At 45.8% G+C, this 18793-nt stretch overlaps 1 protein-coding gene across 1 annotated transcript in view; it reads right to left on the minus strand.

The window, feature by feature from the left end:
• GLT1D1 (glycosyltransferase 1 domain containing 1) overlaps positions 1–18793 on the minus strand; it is a 118912-nt gene that overhangs the window by 8507 nt on the left and 91612 nt on the right. Inside the window, exon 11 of the mRNA XM_004017310.6 lies at positions 16601–16699. Within this exon, the coding sequence (XP_004017359.1) occupies positions 16601–16699 (99 nt within the window). The remainder of the gene's footprint in view (positions 1–16600; positions 16700–18793) is intronic.

Consider the following 18793-nt stretch of genomic DNA (forward strand, 5'->3'; position numbering starts at 1 on the left):
GGTGGAAAAACTGGTGGAAAAACTTCTCACTGAGAAATAAGTCAGAGAGAGGACAATAAATACTATATGTAAGTTACGAGTAGAATCTAAAAAAATAAAATGAGGGAATGGATATAACAAAACAGCCTCACAAATACAGAGACCAAACCAGTGGTTACCAGAGAGGAAAGGTAAGTGGGGAGAGGTGAGACAGGGGTATGGGATTAACAGGTACAAGCTGTTACAAAATAAACAAGCTATAAGGGTACATTGTACAGCACGGGAAATACAGCCAATATTTTATAGCAACTTTAAATAGAATATAATGTGTAAAAATAATGAATCACCACATTGTATACTTGAGACTAATTTAATATTGTATATCAACTATATTTCAATTAATTTTTTTTTATCACTGACTCTTTCCAACCTGCCTTGTTGCCCTGAGGCAACAACCAGATCCAGGGCATGAGAAGCTGTCCATTTCACAGGATGGATAGTTAGACCTCTGTTGGGAGCCTTCACGTAACCATGTCAGCTGAAAGCCTTGGGCAGAGGGAAACCCCTCAACAGGAAACAAATGACCACATAGAGAGAACATGAGAGCTAGCAGACAGAACATGGGCTGGTTTTAAAGAATACTGTATTCCGAAAACCTTATGTGAGTGATACATACTTATTCTTACTGGAAGAGCAAACGTCAATCACATAAAAACTCTACATTTCAGGCTCGGGGTGTATGTTCAACTAAACAACCCCAAAGCTGCTTCTGTGAGTCAGACACGACTGAGCGACTTCACTTTCACTTTTCACTTTCATGCATTGGAGAAGGAAATGGCAACTCACTCAAGTGTTCTTGCCTGGAGAATCCCAGGGGCGGTGGAGCCTGGTGGGCTGCCGTCTATGGGGCTGCACAGAGTCGGACACGACTGAAGCGACTTGGCAGCAGCAGCAAAGCTGCTTCTGCAGCTGCTCTGAATACAGCTCACTGATGGGAGAAATTGACAAGGAGCTTTCTGAAGACTGATGGATGTGCTGTCATTAAGACTGTGGTTTTCCCCGGGGCTTTCTTGCATGGAATCCTGCAGTTAATTAAGGTTCTGTCTGTACGTCTGGTTCTCAAACTTTGCCATAAGATTCTGATTGGACAGGCTGGGGATGGGGTCCAGGAGTGTTGTCTTAGTCTGTTTGAACAGAGACATCACTTAGGTCCATCTAGTCAAAGCTATGGTTTTTCTAGTAGTCATGTATGGATATGAGAGTTAGACCATAAAGAAGGCTGAGCGCCAAAGAATTGATGCTTTTGAACTGTGGTGTTTGAGAAGACTCTTGAGAGTCCCTTGGACAGCAAAGAGATCAAACCAGTCCATACTAGAAGAAATGAACCCTGAATATTCGTTGGAGGGACTGATGCTGAAGTTGAAGCTCCAATACTTTGGCCACCTGATGCAAAGAGTTGACTCACTGGAAGAGAAGCTGATGCTGGGAAAGACTGAGGGCAGGAGAAGAGGGCAACAGAGGATGAGATGATTGGATGGCATCATTGACTCAATGAACATGAGTTTGAGCAAACTCTGGGACACAGTGAAGGACAGGGAAGCCTGGCATGCTGCAGTCATGGGGTCTCAAAGAGTGGGACATGACTCAACAACAACAATAGAATACCAGAGGCTGGGCAGGGCGGGGGGCGGGGGGCAGGCGCAGCTCACAAACAGCAAACATTTACTTCACACAGTTCTGGAGGCTGAAAGGATCTGTTTCTTAATTCATAGATGGCCATTTTCTCATTATAATCTCATGTGGCAGAAGGAATCAGAGATCTCTGTGGGGTCCTTTTAAAAAAATCGGTTAATTTTCCACTGCGACGGGTCTTTGTTGCTGCACACAGGCTTTCTCTAGTTGCACTGAGCAGGGCTATCCTTTGCTGCAGTGTGAGAGCTTCTCCTTGTGGTGGCTTCCCTTGTTGCTGAGCACAGGCTCTAGGCACAAGGGCTTCAGGAGTGGCAGCTCGTGGGCTCTAGAGAGCAAGGGCTCAGTGGTTGCATTGCATGGGCTCAGCTGCCGCTCAGCATGTGGAATCTTTCCAGAGCAGGGACTGAACCTGTGTCCCGTGCATTGGCAGGCAGATTCTTAACCACTGGACCACCAGGGAAGTCCATGTACGGTCCTTTTTATTAGGGCTCTAACTCCATTCATGAGGACCCCACCTTCACGTCCTAATGGACTATTGGAGGCCCTGCCTCCTAACACCATCACAGGAGAGGTTAGAATTTCAACATGTGGATTTCAGGGTGAGTGTGTGGAGGCACAAACATTTGGTCCATGATACATGTGTGTTTTCTAGTAGTTCTCCGCCCCTCCCCAGGTGATTCTGGCCTAAGATGGACCACTGTGCCTACCTTATTTTACACAAGTTATTAGGCCACAGAATAGATTGATCTTATTGGAAACTGCCAGTTGTGAGAATCCCACTTCAAGATCCATCTATAAAAGTCTATTTTTCTTATGTGCAACACCATTCATTGGTCTAGTGTTAAGCTCTAGTTAAATGCCACATTTCGCAACGATGGGTATGTAAACATAACTACATAATACTCCCAACTGTCTGCATATATTAGCTATTCTCTTGACTCCTGCCATTAAGTAAAGTGGAGGCCACTCATAAGAACGTACAAATAGTATTGGAATTACTCAGCATAAACCTCCAGCCTGTGTGCGTTCTAAGTAGCTTCAGTCGTGTCCGACTCTTTTTGACTCCATAGACTGTAGCCCACCAAGCTCCTCTGTCCATGGGATTCTCCAGGCAAGAATAGAGGAGTGGGTTGCCATGCCCTCCTCCAGCGGATCTTCCCAACCCAGGGATCAAACTCGCATCTCTTATTTCTCCTGCATTGGCAGGCAGGTTCTTTACCACTAATTTATGATAATCATAAATTTGTTTCCTATGTCTGTGAGTCTATTTCTGTTTCATAAATAAGTTCATTTGTGCCATATTTTAGATTCCATATATAAGCAATATCACATGATATTTGTCTTTGTCTGACTTACTTTTCACTTATTCTGATGATCTCTAGGTCCATCCATGTTGCTACAAATGGCATTGTTTCATTCTTTTTTATGGCTGAGTAGTATTCCATTGTATAAATGTCCCTATATCTTCTTCATCCATTCATCTGTTGATGGACACATGTTGCTTTTATGTCCTGGCCATTGTGAATAGTGCTGCTATGAACGCTGGGGTGCACGTTATCTTTTCAAATGCATGAGTGCCCTGGGCCACTTGGTGAGAAAGTGAACCGCCTTTCAATTCTCGTCTGTGCCTGGTTGAGTCAGGCAGAAGACCTCAGTGAGGTGCCAGCCTGTTCCCTAACTTCTCAACGATGACTCCTGATGTCTGTGGCCAAAAGGCTTCCATGGTGGCCAGAATCAGGCAGAATTTGACAATGACAACAGCCGACATTGATCATGTATCAGCGTACAGGATTTGGGGTTACGTGTGTGTGTGCCCAGTTGCTTCAGTCGTATCCAACTCTTTGAGACCCTATGGATCATAGCCTATCAGGCTCCTCTGCCCACAGGGATTCTCCAGGCAAGAATACTGGAGTGGGTTTCCGTGCCCTCCTCCCAGGGATCTTCCTGGCCCAGGGACTGAACCCTTGTCTTCTGCGCCTAATGCATTGAAGGCACTTTCTTTACCTACTGAGCCATCGGTGAAGCCCAATAAGATGCTTAAGTACCCTTTTATTAACATATACCCTCCAGCAGGTCTAAGACAGAGCCCCGTAAACAACACAATGAAACTTCTGACTCAAACTATGAATAGTCCCACCCAGCAGGACAAACAAAGCCATGAATAACTTCACATCAGCTCAGATAGGAGTTTGCTTCCAAGGGAGTTTTGGCACCCAATTTACTAAAAATAAAATTGTTTTTTCAAGTGTCTTTTGGGATTTTGGAATTGCAGGAAAAGGGCACGAACTCTGTGCTATGACTACGACTCCTTTCACAGAAACACGGGGGCACAGAGAGGTCCAGGAACCTGCCTGAGGTAACACAGCAGGAAGTATCAGAAATGGGAAGTAAACTCGGACCGTGCAGCCTCAGAGCCAAGGTTGCTTCACAGCAGGATGGAGTAAGTCCATAAAGCTATCACATGCATCCACGGGACTCGGGACCTACTGATGAAGCTAAAGGCAAGGATGGTGGACATTCTCTCTCTCTCTTGCTTCCCAGATTCTTCTCAGAGCATCAGCTCAAATATACGAGCTGGCAGAACATTGCCCTTGCTATGCTGGCAGCTCTGGAGGCAGGGAAGAGGAGGGTGGCAGGAAGGAAAGGGAAGAAAATGAGGAATGGCTTTGGAGAGGAGAGGTGGACTTGGGAGATGGTTCTGGTAGACACATTCAGTTCAGTCGCTCAGTCATGTCCAACTCTTTGCGACCCCATGAATCATGGCACGCCAGGCCCTCCCTGTCCATCACCATCTCCCGGAGTTCACTCAAACTCACATCCATCGAGCTGGTGATGCCATCCAGCCATCTCATCCTCTGTCGTCCCCTTCTCCTCCTGCCCCCAATCCCTCCCAGCATCAGAGTCTTTTCCAATGAGTCAACTCTTCGCGTGAGGTGGCCAAAGTACTGGAGTTTCAGCTTCAGCATCATTCCTTCCAAAAGAACACCCAGGGCTGATCTCCTTTAGAATGGACTGGTTGGATCTCCTTGCAGTCCAAGGGACTCTCAAGAGTCTTCTCCAACACCACATTTCAAAAGCATCAATTCTTTGGTGCTCAGCTTTCTTCACAGTCCAACTTTCACATCCATACATGACCACAGGAAAAACCATAGCCTTGACTAGATGGACCTTTGTTGGCAAAGTAATGTCTCTGCTTTTGAATATGCTATCTAGGTTGGTCATAACTTTTCTTCCAAGGAGTAAGCGTCTTTTAATTTCATGGCTGCAGTCACCATCTGCAGTGATTCTGGAGAGAAGAGGTGGACTCGGGAGATGGTTCTGGTGGATACGTTACCAGCAGTCAAATGTCAGAGGGAAAGAGCAAAACCCAGAAGAAATGTGCGAGTTCATCTGCAATTAAGTCATCCTGGTCATGCTTTGGGGGGATGCCGTGACCACGACATTGACAACGTCACTCAAGGATCGCTGACTTCAGCGAGGACGTGGAAAGGACCACCTAAGCAGGGACACCTCTAAGTCCAGGCAGAGCTCAGGGGCCAAGGCTGTCATCGGCTACTTTGCATAGAAAATAGGGAAAGACAGTAGCTCAATCACACCTGGACAGCACGCGGTATCGAGTCCCATCATACTCAAATAACCGAAGATGTTTACCAGAAAGATGATCCCTTTAATGCCCTGGGCTAAGTACGTCTCCCACTAGTTACTGGGCACCCATCTGTGCCAGGACCATCACGAGGGGGCTGCATGAAAAAACAAGCATGACTGACACCCTGGGGGGCATCCAGTCTGGGGTAGGGGTGGGGGAGTGAGGCTGTGGACAAGTGCGCACGTCTGAACTGTGCAGAGGGTTATGGAGGAAAAATACAGGATGCGAGGATAGAGTATATGGGTGGGGAATGGGGTGATAGATCGGGGGCCACCGAAAGCCTCTCAAGAAAGAGACAGTGAAGTTGAGGGGGAAGGATGCTCCTGGGAGCCTGGATATGAGTGGAACCGGGCAGGAGGAAGGGGCAGGGAGATCAGAGCAGGGGAGTGAGGGGGCTGACAGGGGCCTGGGGAACTGAGACAGGAGCTGCATGTTCTCTGCAACCACGGGAAGTCACCCAGGGTTTTTCTACTGGAATGGACGGACAGGATCTGAGGTGTTTTTTTTTTAAGATTTATTTGTATGTTTTGGCTATTGTGGGTTTTCATTGCTGCACACTGTCTTTCTCTAGTTGCAGGGAGTGGGGGCTACTCTTTAGCTGTGGTATGCAGGCTTCTCATTGCGGTGGCTTCTCTTGTTGCGGAGGACAGACTCCAGGCATGCTGGCTTCAGTAGTTGTGGCCCACGGGCTTAGTTGCTCTGTGGCATGTAGAATATTCCCAGACCAGGGATGGAACCTGTGTCCCCTGCATTGGAAGGCAGATTCTTAACCACTGGACCACCTTGAAAGTCCCAAGATCTGCACTGTATAAAGGTCCCTTTGGCGGCCAGGAGGAGAGTGCATAGGTGGAATGGTGGAGGCTGTTATAACCATCCAGACAAGACCCAGTCATGCCTCCGAAGAGTCCCGGTTGAGCAGTATTCTGGGGACAGAGCCCCGGAGGGACAGACAGAAGCAGATACAGAGCCCAAAACAGAGGTGCGGGGCTCCTAGTGTGCACTCACTGCCTCACTTGCCGCAGACAAAGGCGGAAGCCCCTGGGAAGGGGGCTTGAGTCGGCTGCCAGGGTCCCCCTTCCTTCTCCTATAGCATCACCCCTCATGGCTGCAGTCCCCAAAGATCCTAAACAGGCCACCTGGCTGAATTTTGCAAGTGCTAAGAAGTCACCGGCATCTCTTTGATCTGAACTCCAGGATCAACTTCAAAGGCACCTACAGGGCTGATTGCTAGAGCAAGCTGTGTACCGCATTTGCTGTCCGAACATCTAGTCACTAGAAGAGTCCACCAGGCCCCTGGGAAGAGGAACTCACAGAGTGACAGACAGGGCATTGGCTGGCAGCTCTGGGGACAGATGGGCTTCCCTAACAGCTCAGTTGGTAAAGAATCTACCTGCAATGTAGGAGACCCCAGTTCGATTCCTGGGTGGGGAAGATCCACTGAAGAAAGGATAGGCTACCCACTCCAGTATCCTTGGGCTTCCCTGGTGGCTCAGCTGCCTGCAAAGCGGAAGACTTGGGTTCGATCCCTGGGTTGGGAAGATCTCCTGGAGAAGGGAAAGGCTACACACTCCAGTATTATGGCCTGGAGAATTGCATGGACTGTATAGTCCATGGGGTCACAAAGAGTTGGACAAGACTGAGCGACTTACTTCACTCACTGGGGACAGAGGGTCCCTTCGGTGTGGTCAGGCCAGGTCACAAAGGCCACTCTCCTAATTGCAAGCCCCCTAACTACAATGCAATTTTTTAAAAATACTTATTTCTTTGGCTGAGCTAGGTCTTAGTTGCGGCACACTGGATCTTTAGTTCTGACATGCAAACTCTTAGTTGCAGCATGTGGGATCTAGTTCCCTGACGGGGGATCAAACCCCTACACTGAGAGCATGGAGTCTTAGCCACTGGACCACCAGAGAAGTCCCCAGTTCCTTGTTTTTTCTCTTTTAAATCAAATTCTATTGCACGTTGCATAGACTGCAGAACAGTTATTCCTCTTAAGCATGTTGAATGGGTATTTTTTACACAGGGACACATATTCCACATCATGGTGACTAGGGATGGTCAAAGCCTTGAAATTGAATATATTCGTATTTAATGAAGTAACGAAAACCTCTCATTTTCAAAAAACAAAAATGCCCCCAAACTATAATGTGCTTGTTCACAAGCAGAGTGGACTTGCACAGCAGGTGGGTCCCAGAAGCCCAGAAGCAGGCCATTGGCAGAGGTCAGGCCAGAAGGTCAAGTCCGAGATACTTTCTCCTGCCCTGGAAAGGCAAATGAAGACTCTACAGTTGAGGGGAAAAAAAAAAAAAAAAACACCTGTCCCGTCTTCCTCCTGTTTTAGGGGAATGTCAGACTTTGCCGATGGCCTGAAGCAAGAGCCTAGACCAGAGCCAGGAAGAGCCCTGCGCTCCATCCCTGATACGCCGCCTGGCCTGGCCATTCCTGAGCATTGAGCCCCACCTGGTGGCTCTCCGCTCGTCTTCACCTGGCCAAGTCTGGCTCCGTGCAGCATCACTCAGCGCTGTGCCCACCTGGGCCATCCCTTGCCATCTGTGTCTTTCTGATCCCACAGACCAGCCACAGGTGGAGAAGCCAAGGAGGACTGGAACTTAGAAAGACGTCCACTCTCCCCAGGGACTTGGACAAAATCATGAGCAGAATCCTTTTAGAGCATGGTCCTGTGAGAAGGTGTCCCTTCTCTCCCCAAACGAGAGAAGGGGAGGGAGGGAGGGAGAGAGAGATGGAGAGGGAGACAGAGATCGAAAGAGAGATACAGATGTGTGGCAGGGAGACTGAGACACAGATAGAGGGAGACGGAAACAGAGGCAAAGTCAAAAACAGACAGTGATAAAGGAGAGACAAGGACCCAGAGAGGAGGAGAGACCCACATAGACACAGAGTGGAGGGGGCTCCAGAGACACAGACCCACAGACAGTGAAAAAGAGAGAGACACACAGACGGAAGCGGGAGAGTCAGAGAGTGAGAGCCAGAGGCAGAGGGAGAGACAAGGACATACAGAGACAGAAGGAGAGACAGACAGAGAAAGGAGAGACAGAGCGAGTGAAAGACAAAGAGAGACATGGACACAGAGAAGGAGACAGGCAGAGGGAGAGGCGGCCACAGGAGGAGCCCTGCGCAAAGGCTCTCAGGAACGGCTGAGCAGACTCTGCCATCAGGCTGCGGGCTTGAGTCCCCGCCCCACCACCTCCAGCTGAACTCCTAAGGCAAATCACTTACCCCCTCTGGGCGCATCATGGTAACGCCTGTGTGGGGTTCTTGTGAGAAATAATAAGAGAAATGTGCAAAGTCCATCCAAGGGCACCCAGCACCCAGAGGAGGTCAGGCGGGGACCACCTGCCCCATCACTCACGCCCTCTCCTGAGAGCAGTTCCACCAGGCACGCAGCCCCACCACCCACTCTGCGCTCTGGAAGTGTGGCCAGTGCGGCCGAGGAACTGCATTTTTAATTATTCACTTGAGTGGACTTAAATTTAAATTTGAAAACTGGTGCTTGAGTCAGGTATTGCAAAGCTTTTCAAGTATATTTGGAACAGCCCGCATACGTGCATCTACTTTCCCAACTGCAAACGGCATGGAGTCTCAATGCAAACCAAGTAGTTCAATACAAATTTAATCTCCAAATGGAGATGAGCTGGTGTGTAAAATACACACAAGATTTCAGAGACTTAAAAAAAAATGTGAAGAACTCATTAAACAGTATTCATATCGGGCTTCCCTAGTGGTCGAGTGGTTGGGAGTCCACTGGTCAGTGCAGGGACATGGGTTTGACCCCTGGTCCAGGAAGATCCCACATGGTGCAGAGCAACTAAGCCTGTGCACCACAACTGCTGAAGCCCGCATGCCTGGAGCCGGCACTCTGCAACAAGAGAAGCCCCTGTTCACTGAAACTAGAGAAAGGCCAGATGCAACAACGAAGAAGCAGACCGACCACAAATAAATCTTTAAAAAAATATTTCTATCGATTACACGTTGAGAGGATGCAAGTTTGGCTAGATGGAGCTAAATAAAACATACTGTATTATTGATATGAATTTCATCTGTTTCTTTTTATTTTCTTTGAACGTGGCTATTAGGAAATTGTAACTCCCACATGTGGTTGGACTCACCCTGGTCCTGGGACAAATACCAGCCATGCACCTGATCCCAGATTTTCAAGCAGACAGTCATTTGGTTCAGGTTCAAAGCTGTCATCTCAACATAATTATCAATAGCACCCCCTTTGAGACTTCACTGGCAGTCCAGTGATTAAGGCTCTGCACTTCCAATGCAGAGGACATGGGTTTAATCCCTGGTCAGGGAAATAAGATCCTACATGCCACAAAGTGCGGCCAAAAGATTAAACACAATAATAATAACACCACAATAACACCACCTTCACTCTCAAAGTTATCCTGGTTTTGCACAATGAACAATATGGTCACCCAAAAGGGCAAATCCAAGTAGATAAATGTTGTATTGACTTGCAATTTAGTTCACCCATAGTTTGCCCTGGCCTTTGACTGTATGGACCACAACAAACTCTGGAAAATTTTTAAAGAGATGGGAATACCAGACCACCTGACCTGCCTCTTGAGAAATCTGTATGCAGGTCAGGAAGCAACAGAACTGGACATGGAACAGACTAATTCGAAATAAGGAAAAGAGTACATCAAGGCTGTATATTGTCACCCTGCTTATTTAACTTATATGCAGAGTACATCATGAGAAACTCTGGGCTGGATGAAGCACAAGCTGGAATCAAGATTGCCAGGAGAAATATCAATAACCTCAGATATGCAGATGACACCACCGTTATGGCAGAAAGTGAAGAGGAACTAAAGAGCCTCTTGATGAAAGTGAAAGAGGAGAGTGAAAAAGTTGGCTTTAAGCTCAACATTCAGAAAACAAAGATCATGGCATCCGGTCCCATCACTTCATGGGAAATAGATGGGGAAACAGTGGAAATAGTGTCAGACTTTATTTTGGGGGGCTCCAAAGTCACTGCAGATGGTGATTGCAGCCATGAAATTAAAAGATGCTTGCTCCTTGGAAGAAAAGCTATGACCAACCTAGACAGGATACTGAAAAGCAGAGACATTATTCTGCCAACAAATGTTCATCTTATCAAAGCTATGGTTTTTTCAGTAGCCATGTATGGATGTGAGAGTTGGACTATAAAGAAACCTGAGCACTGAAGAATTGATGCTTTTGAACTGTGGTACTGGAGAAGACTCTTGAGAGTCCCTTGGACTGCAAGGAGATCAAACCAGTCCATCCTAAAGGAAATCAGTCCTGAATATTCATTGGAAGGACTGATGTTGAAGCTGAAACTCTAATACTTTGGCCACCTGATGTGAAGAACTGACTCATTTGAAAAGACCTTGATGAAAGACTGAAGGCAGGAGGAGAAGTGGACAACAAAGGATGAGATGGTTGGATAGCATCACAGACTCAGTGGACATGAGTTTGAGTAAACTCCTGGAGCTGGTGGTGGACACAGTGGCCTGGCTTGATGCAGTCCGTGGAGTCTCAAAGAGTCAGACACGACTGAGCGACTGAACTGAACTGAACTGAGTTTGCCCTGAGTTTCCTTTGGGCTTCAGTGGAAATCCGATCAACACTGAACATTCATCTGTGCTTTTACATCTGAAGGGACTGGTTGGGGGCTTATACATCATGTGTTCATGCTAAGTTCACTCAGTTGTGTCTGACTCTTTTCGACCCCGTGGGCTCTAGCCCTCCAGGCTCCTCTGTCCATGGGATTTTTCCAGGCGAGAACACTGGAGTGGGTTGCCATGCCCTCCTCCAGGGGAACTTCCCGACCCAGGGACTGAACCCACATCTCATGTCCCCTCCATTGGCAGGCGGGTTCTTTACCACCAGCGCCACTTATTTAATATCCAAGAATCCTAAATGTTTGACTAAAAAGTTAAAAATTTGCTTTACAAATATCATATATTGATGCATATATATGGAATCTAGAAAGATGGTACTGATGAACCTGTTGAACCTGTTCACAGGGCAGCAATGGAGATGCAGACATAGAGAACAGGCTTGTGGACAAGGTGGGGGAGAGGAAGGAGAGGGTGAGATGAATGGAGAGAATAGCACAGAAGCATATACATGGACACATGAGAAATAGCTAGCCAGTGGAATTTGCTTTATGACTCAGGGAACTCAAACCGGGGCTCTGTAACAACCGAGAGGGGTGGGAAATAGTGGGAGGTGGGAGGGAGGTTCAAGAGGGACGGGACATATGTACACCTATAGCTAATTCATGCTGATGTATGACAGATATCAAATCAATATTGTAAAGCAATCATCAATCAAAATAAATCGAATTAAAAAGTTAAAAACTTGTTTTGAATAAAAAGAGAAATGATATTTTGCATGACGCTGGCCAGATCTCACAAGGAGAACGTCTCGCTGTATTGAGCCTAATTCCAATGCTTAAGTCTAAGAGCTCTGCAGACTATATAGCTCCCAGGGGGCAGCCAATGATGTCACCCAGCGGTTAGCACCGTGAATATGATTAACTCTGTATCCACACAGCTCTCCTCTGAGATCAAGGATAGAACTCAACCCCACGTGCTTTCTGCTGTTCCCCAAAGGCCAGCATCATTATCTCCATCTTACAGATCAAGGACTGAGCCCAGGAAGAAGAAATGTGTCCAGGATCACTCATATTTCGAGCAGAAAACTCAAGGTCCAAACACAGCCTGAAGGAGGCTGCTATGTCTCCGACACGCCTCACTTCTTCCAAACCTGAAACTTTTGATTGACTATCAAAGTTTGAAAATTAAACATTCTTAGTAAAAGTATATGGTGAACACAAAAGAAGAGAGGCCGGAACAAAATACACACACGATAAATGTTTGCTGTCATCATCATTATTCCAAAAGTTATGATTTTCTTTACAGTTGCCTAAAAACCAAACAGAACCTCCCAGCAAAATTAGTTTGGACCACACTTCAAAAGTCTGTCCTTGAGAAAGAATATGGATTCACAGTTTCCACTAAATGTCAAATGGATTTTAATTCTGAAGCTATAAAATGGTTCCATAAAATAGCTCAGCTCTTTTCTTCCTAAAAAGAAAAAGAATGAGATTGTCCTGGTAACAACAACAAAAATCAATGTTTAGTAGGTTTGGAAAGCTTCACATAAATTAAGGTTTTCCATGGCTGAGGTGTATAAAAACAGAGGTTATTTTGTTCCTACCACAGCTGAATATTTTTAATCATCATTTTGTTGAAAATTCAAAATATGACTTTTTGCATTTTATATGTATGTATGCGGGTTTTCCAGGTGGCTCAGTGGTAAAGAATCCACTCGCCTGCCAATGCAGGAGACATAAGAGACAAGAGTTTGATCCCTGGGTCGGGAAGATCTCCTAGAGCAGGAAATAGCAGCCCACTTTAGTATTTTTGCCTGGAAAATCTCATGGACAGAGGAGCCTGGCAGGCTACAGTTCATGGGGTTGCAAAGAGTTGGACAGGACAGAGCAAATGTACATGTGTGTATGTATGTGTGTGTGTATCTATGTATCTACGTAACTATGTATCGATCTACGTTTCTATGTATGTATCTATCTATATTAACTTTATGAGACTGACATCCTTGCATGGAAGTCCCTTCTTAATAAATGAAATGGAGATTTGAGGACATATTTGAATACACATTCGAAATAAATCTCACAAACACTGACAACCAATCAGTGGTTACTTTCATCTGAGCTCCTGAACCGAGATGACAGCAACCACAGCCACTGACTTGTGGAAAATGCACATTTGTTTTTAAAGCAACACCTCCCACTCCATGCTAGGTCAAGTCTGATCACGACTATGAAACAAAGCTACATGTGATATCTGTGTCTCGCACATGTTTCAAAATGTGATATTAAAAAGGGGGAAAAAAAAAACACAGCCTCCCCCTGTATGAAACATAGAGCAGTTTTTTTTTTTTTTTAACATCCTTTGTAAAAGTAACATTAAAGGGTTGGACTCAAGCCCAAGCCTTAACTTTGTCAGTGCTTTGGGGCTATGTCTGATAACTCACAGGAAGCCGGTAACCAGCAGAAACAACTTGGATGTGTCAGCGACAGGATCGTTATTTGCAAATATTAAAAGGAATGTCTTACAAGGAACATGAAATGAAGTCAGGAGAGCCAAACTGCACTTGTTCTAACATTGGACTTGATACACCCATTTATAAGTGATGGCTATTCAGACACTTGCTGATAAAACTGCAGTTTTTTGAAATTGAGCTATAAAATAAATAGACAGTGTGTTTGGGAAGATAAAAATAAAATCTCTTTGCCCACGGGGAGACAATATCCTATGACCTCCGGCATGGCTGGTGCTGATGTGGAGAGATGCAGAACGTGGTAAAAAGCAAAATGCTTTTGTCTAGAGAATCAGCAGGAAACCACTAACACTCTTCATTTCCTGGTATTGTTTTGGCTTTTAGGGGTTACTGTTCAAAGGAAAGGGCTTCCCCGATGGCTCAGCTTCCCTGGTGGTTCAGTGGTAAAGAATCTGACTGCAATGCAGGAGACACAGGTTCGGTATCTGGGTCGGGAAGATCCGCTGGAGAAGGAAATTGCAACCTGCACCCGTATTCTTGCCTGGAGAATCCCATGGACAGAGGAGCCTGGCAGGCTACAGTCCATGGGGTCGCAAAAGAGTCAGACATGACTTAGCAACTAAAAAATAACGTGCACTGCATGCGTGGTAAGTCGCTTCAGTCGTGTCCGACTCTTTATTTTTTAATATGAATTTATTTATTTTTAATTGGAGGTTAATTACTTTACACTATTGTATTGGTTTTGCCATACATCAACATGAATCTGCCACAAGTATACACATGTTCCCCATACTGAACCCCCCTCCCTCGTCCTCTGTCCATGGGATTTTCCAGGCAAGAATACTAAAGTGGGTTGCCATGCCCTCCTCAAACAACAACTACAATCAAAGGAAAGGGCTTCCCTGGTGGCTCAGTGATAAAGAACCCGCCTGCAATGCAGGAAATGTGGGTTTGATCCTTGGATCTGGAAGTCTGCTGGAGGAGGAAATGGCAACCCACTCCAGTATTGTGGCCTAGAGAATTCCATGGACAGAAGATTCTGGAGGACTACAGTCCAAGGGGTCATAAAGCGTCAGACACAACTTACTGACTAAACAACAACGACACGAGCTACAGGGCATCAAGGGCTCTCCTTCTGCTGATAATGGTACCCAGAGCCTTGGGCTGCGTGCCGTACCCACGGCTCAGCCCTGTATGTCAGGAGTTTTAGCCCATGACACACCTCTATGTGCTGTTATAATTAGTTCCACTTGTACCGAGGAGAGGACGGAGCTTGGAGACTCAGGTTAAGGCTACACGCCCTGCACAGGGTCCCAGGGGTTTAAAGGGAGACACATCCTTGGAACTTCAGACCTTGGGACTGGAACCCCATCACACATCCTGGAAGGTCCTGGCATACATGTGTGCCCCGGATGACACTGCGCCCATCATCTGTGCCCACTGTCAACTGCACTGGCCTTTATTTTAATTTCAGATGCACACATGTATCAGACCCATACATGTATGAAGACAACCATGCTGCCTCTTCGGTACATTGTTCTGAAGAACTGCAAGGGATCAGATATATGGCATCTTCTGAACACCAGGGGATATTCCAGAAGCATAGGATTATACCTGAAGAACACCTGCTTCAGAAACCAGAAATCTATTTGGGAATTTGGGGTTAGTAGATACAAACTACTATATATAGCATGGATAAACAACAAGATCCTACTGTAGAACACAGGGAACTATATTAAATATCCTGTGATAAACCAAGATGGAAAAGAATATGAAAGAGAATGCATACATGTATATACATATATCCCTGAATCACTGTGCTATACAGCAGAAACTAACACATTGTAAATCAGCTATACTTCAATAAAATCAACTTTAAAAGAAGAAACTAGAAATTCAAGCATCTAAGAGGGGAAGTGACCTGCTCAAGGTCATGGTAATCAACACCAGCAGCATCAGAAAGAGAACCCAGGTCTCATGTTTCTGGAAAGTCCCTAGGTTTCTTTTAGTCACATGTCCAGGAGGCTGCCCAAGTGACAAAGTGACCCTGTGTTTCATATACTCACAGTAAGTCCCCTACATGTAAACCTTCAAGTTGCTAGCTTTCAAAGATGCTAATTCGCATTCACGAGTCCAATCATGTAGGGAGTGGCAACCCGCTCCAGTATTCTTGCCTGGAAAACCACAAGGACAGGGGAGCCTGGTGGGCTACAGGGGTCGCAAGAGCGAGATAAGACTTGGCGACTAAACCACCACCACTGGCACACACTGTCACGTGAGTGTGTCCTCTACAAGCGGCGGTACTTTTGTGAACTTTACTGCACAGCAGTAAAGCAGTGTATAGCGTACATGAGTCCAGCATCTTTATTTCAAGTCCAGGATGCCCAGAAACAAGCCTGAAAGCAGCGGCAGAGAAAGGATGAAGAGAGACAAGAGGAAGAAGGAGAAACTGAAGAACTGAAGAGATTCATGATGCAGGAAATGGCCCGCGGATTTTCTTTACTTGAGGAGGCACTGGCAGGTTTTGAGGCACAGGATCCTAGTGTAGAATGGTACATGAAGGTTGCAGCAGCCGTTCAGAAAGCAATCCAGTGCTACTGTGTCATCTATGACGAGAAAAAAGGAGCTACCACCCAGACATCACTGGATTGTTTTTTTAAGAGGGTCGATAGAATTAAATCCAGCAAGGAACCGGAACCTGAGCCATCAGCGTCAGGCGTGAGTGAAGTTGCAGCTTGCCCTCCATCTCCTGTTGCTGACAATCCAGCTCTGCCTTCTCCCACCTCCTCTCTCTCCTCTAGTCAGTGACTCTTCTCGCTTGTTCACTCACTGCCAGCCCCTGTATGTCAATTGTCTTACTGTATTTTTCAAGGTCCTGTACTGTAAGATTAAAAATGTTTTCTTAATTGTTTTCTTTTTATGTAGTATTTGTATGAAAAGTATTATAACCCTATCATAGTACAGTACTATATAGCCAATTGTGTTAGTTGGGTACCTAAGCTAATTTTGCTGGATTTACAAACAAACTGGACTCATGAATGTGCTCTCAGAATTGGGCTTGTTTGTATGTAGGGGACTTACTGTATGAAGGGAACACTGAGAGATAATCACATAGATGCAAATTACAGACTCTCTGAACTACAGGCAGATGAAAACGACTCAGACCACACAGGTGAACGCAGGGAAATCGCTCTCCTTTACCTGAGGGTCTGAAAACAGCAATCCTGTAACTTCATGCTTCACCACTGCGGCGTTTCCAGGGATGTTCCTCGCCAACACCGGGACTTCCAAATCCATTGCCTGAAAGGATGTAAACAGCAAAGGAGACAGGTGGGTGATCACTGTCAGAGTCTGTGTGGTGAGATGAGCCAATTTGTGACAGAAGGACTCCTTGGTTTCACTGGAGCTCTGGCATCACACAAAAATCACCCCAAAACTTTGCCCAAAGTGGTTTTCCAACACAAACCCCGGAGTTTCCAACTACACACTGAATCTTAATGACTGACTGTATTTGCAAATGTTGGGAAATTATATACTGCAATGGCCTGTCTTATTGCAATGTCACAAAGAAACCTTCTCTCTCTCCAATGTTCAGTTCACACTTCTTCAGTGGCAGCCTGGAGTACACTTTTTGAGAATATTTACCTATCTATTTGGCTGCACTGGGTTTTAGTTGCTGCACACAGGATCTCCATGGTGGCATGTGAACTTAGCTGTGGCATGTGGAATCTAGTTCCCTGACATGGATCAAACCTCAGCACCCTGTATTGGGAGCATGGAGACTTTGCCACTGGACCAGCAGGGAAGTCCTTGGAGTGTACATTTTTTAATTACCATCATTCTCACTTTCCTTGATGGGTAATTTTCTTTCAGCACCAGCCATACAAATGCCACCAGGTCTGTACATATCCCTTTGGCATGGATATAGACGTAAGGAGGAACAAGATTTATCACCTGATTACCCACTAAACAACCTTTCCAGTCTCAAAGGCCAGCATGGGGTTCCTCATCATGATAAAAGTTTCCACATCATAAATTTCCCTTCTCATCTTGTAGGGTAAAGATTGGGACCCTCCACTGTCATTAGAATCAAAGCTATGGTTTTTCCAGTAGTCATGTATGGATGTGAGCTGGACCATAAAGAAGGCTGAGCGCCAAAGAATTGATGCTTTTGAACCTGTGGTGTTGGAGAAGACTTTTGAAAGTCCCTTGGACTGCAAGGGGATCAAACCAGTCAATCCTAAAGGAAAGCAACCCAGAATATTCCTTGGAAGGACTGATGCTGAAGCTCCAATACTCTGGCTACCTCATGCGAAGAGCCAACTCATTGGAAAAGATCCTGATGCTGGGAAAGATTGAGGGCAGGAGGAAAAGAGAGCAGCAGAGGATGAGATGGTTGGATGGCATCACTGACTCAACACATGAGTTTGAGCAAACTCCAGGGGATAGTGAAGGACAGGGAAACCTGGCATGCTGCAGGACATGGGGTCACAAAGAGTTGGGCATGACTTAGTGACTGAACAATAACAACAACTGTCATTACACTTGGGAATAAGAACACTCAGCAGCACGGGCAGAAAGTAACTCCGCATCTCAACATTAGGGTCACAGCCACCTTATGAGCCCACTGTTTGGGCCTTGGGTTCTGACCTCCAGTGAGCACCATCTGGCATTCTGGAAAAGATCACAGGCCAGGAATCACAAAACTGTGGTCTTGCCCTGGTGGAAGCTTTGCTCTCGACTGACAAGGGGTCTCAAATCCATTACTCATCACCATCATTTTGGGGAGACAAAGTTCATCTTAAACAGCAAGGATTTACTGTATAGCACAAGCAACTGTATATTCAATATCTTATAGTAACCTGTAATAGAAAAGAATTGGATAAAAAGAATATAGATGCATACCTATAACAGGATCACTTTGCTGTACACTTGAAACTAATATTATATTGTAAATCAACTATACTTCAATAAAAGAGAAAGAAAAAAAAAACATGTCATTTAAAAAGCATATGGAAATGCTATTTTCATTCAGCCAAGATGTGACATTAAGGATGGTTGATTCTCAAATCACTTTCTTTAGGTGTAAAGTTACCTCTTCAAAAAGGCAAAGTCTCAGAATATGACTGTGCTGTGATGCTGGTCCTGATGAACACAGTGCCTGGGAATGTCTTGGGGAGATGGTGTTTGGAGATGAGCGAGCTTACCCTCTGAATCCCTGCAGGTCATACTGGGAAAGGGGCAGTGTTGAGGAGGGGCACTTGGAGCAGAAATCATCCCAAATCTGGTACCTGGGGCCCCATCTGGGGACTAAGAAGAGGAAACATCAGAGCTCAAGAGGTGCCAAACACTTGGTCAAGTTTGCAGTCACTGGATTTCTCCTGCCCACCATGA

Source organism: Ovis aries, chromosome 17 (assembly GCF_016772045.2).
Source record: "Ovis aries strain OAR_USU_Benz2616 breed Rambouillet chromosome 17, ARS-UI_Ramb_v3.0, whole genome shotgun sequence".
In the NCBI taxonomy this organism is placed as follows: domain Eukaryota; kingdom Metazoa; phylum Chordata; class Mammalia; order Artiodactyla; family Bovidae; genus Ovis; species Ovis aries.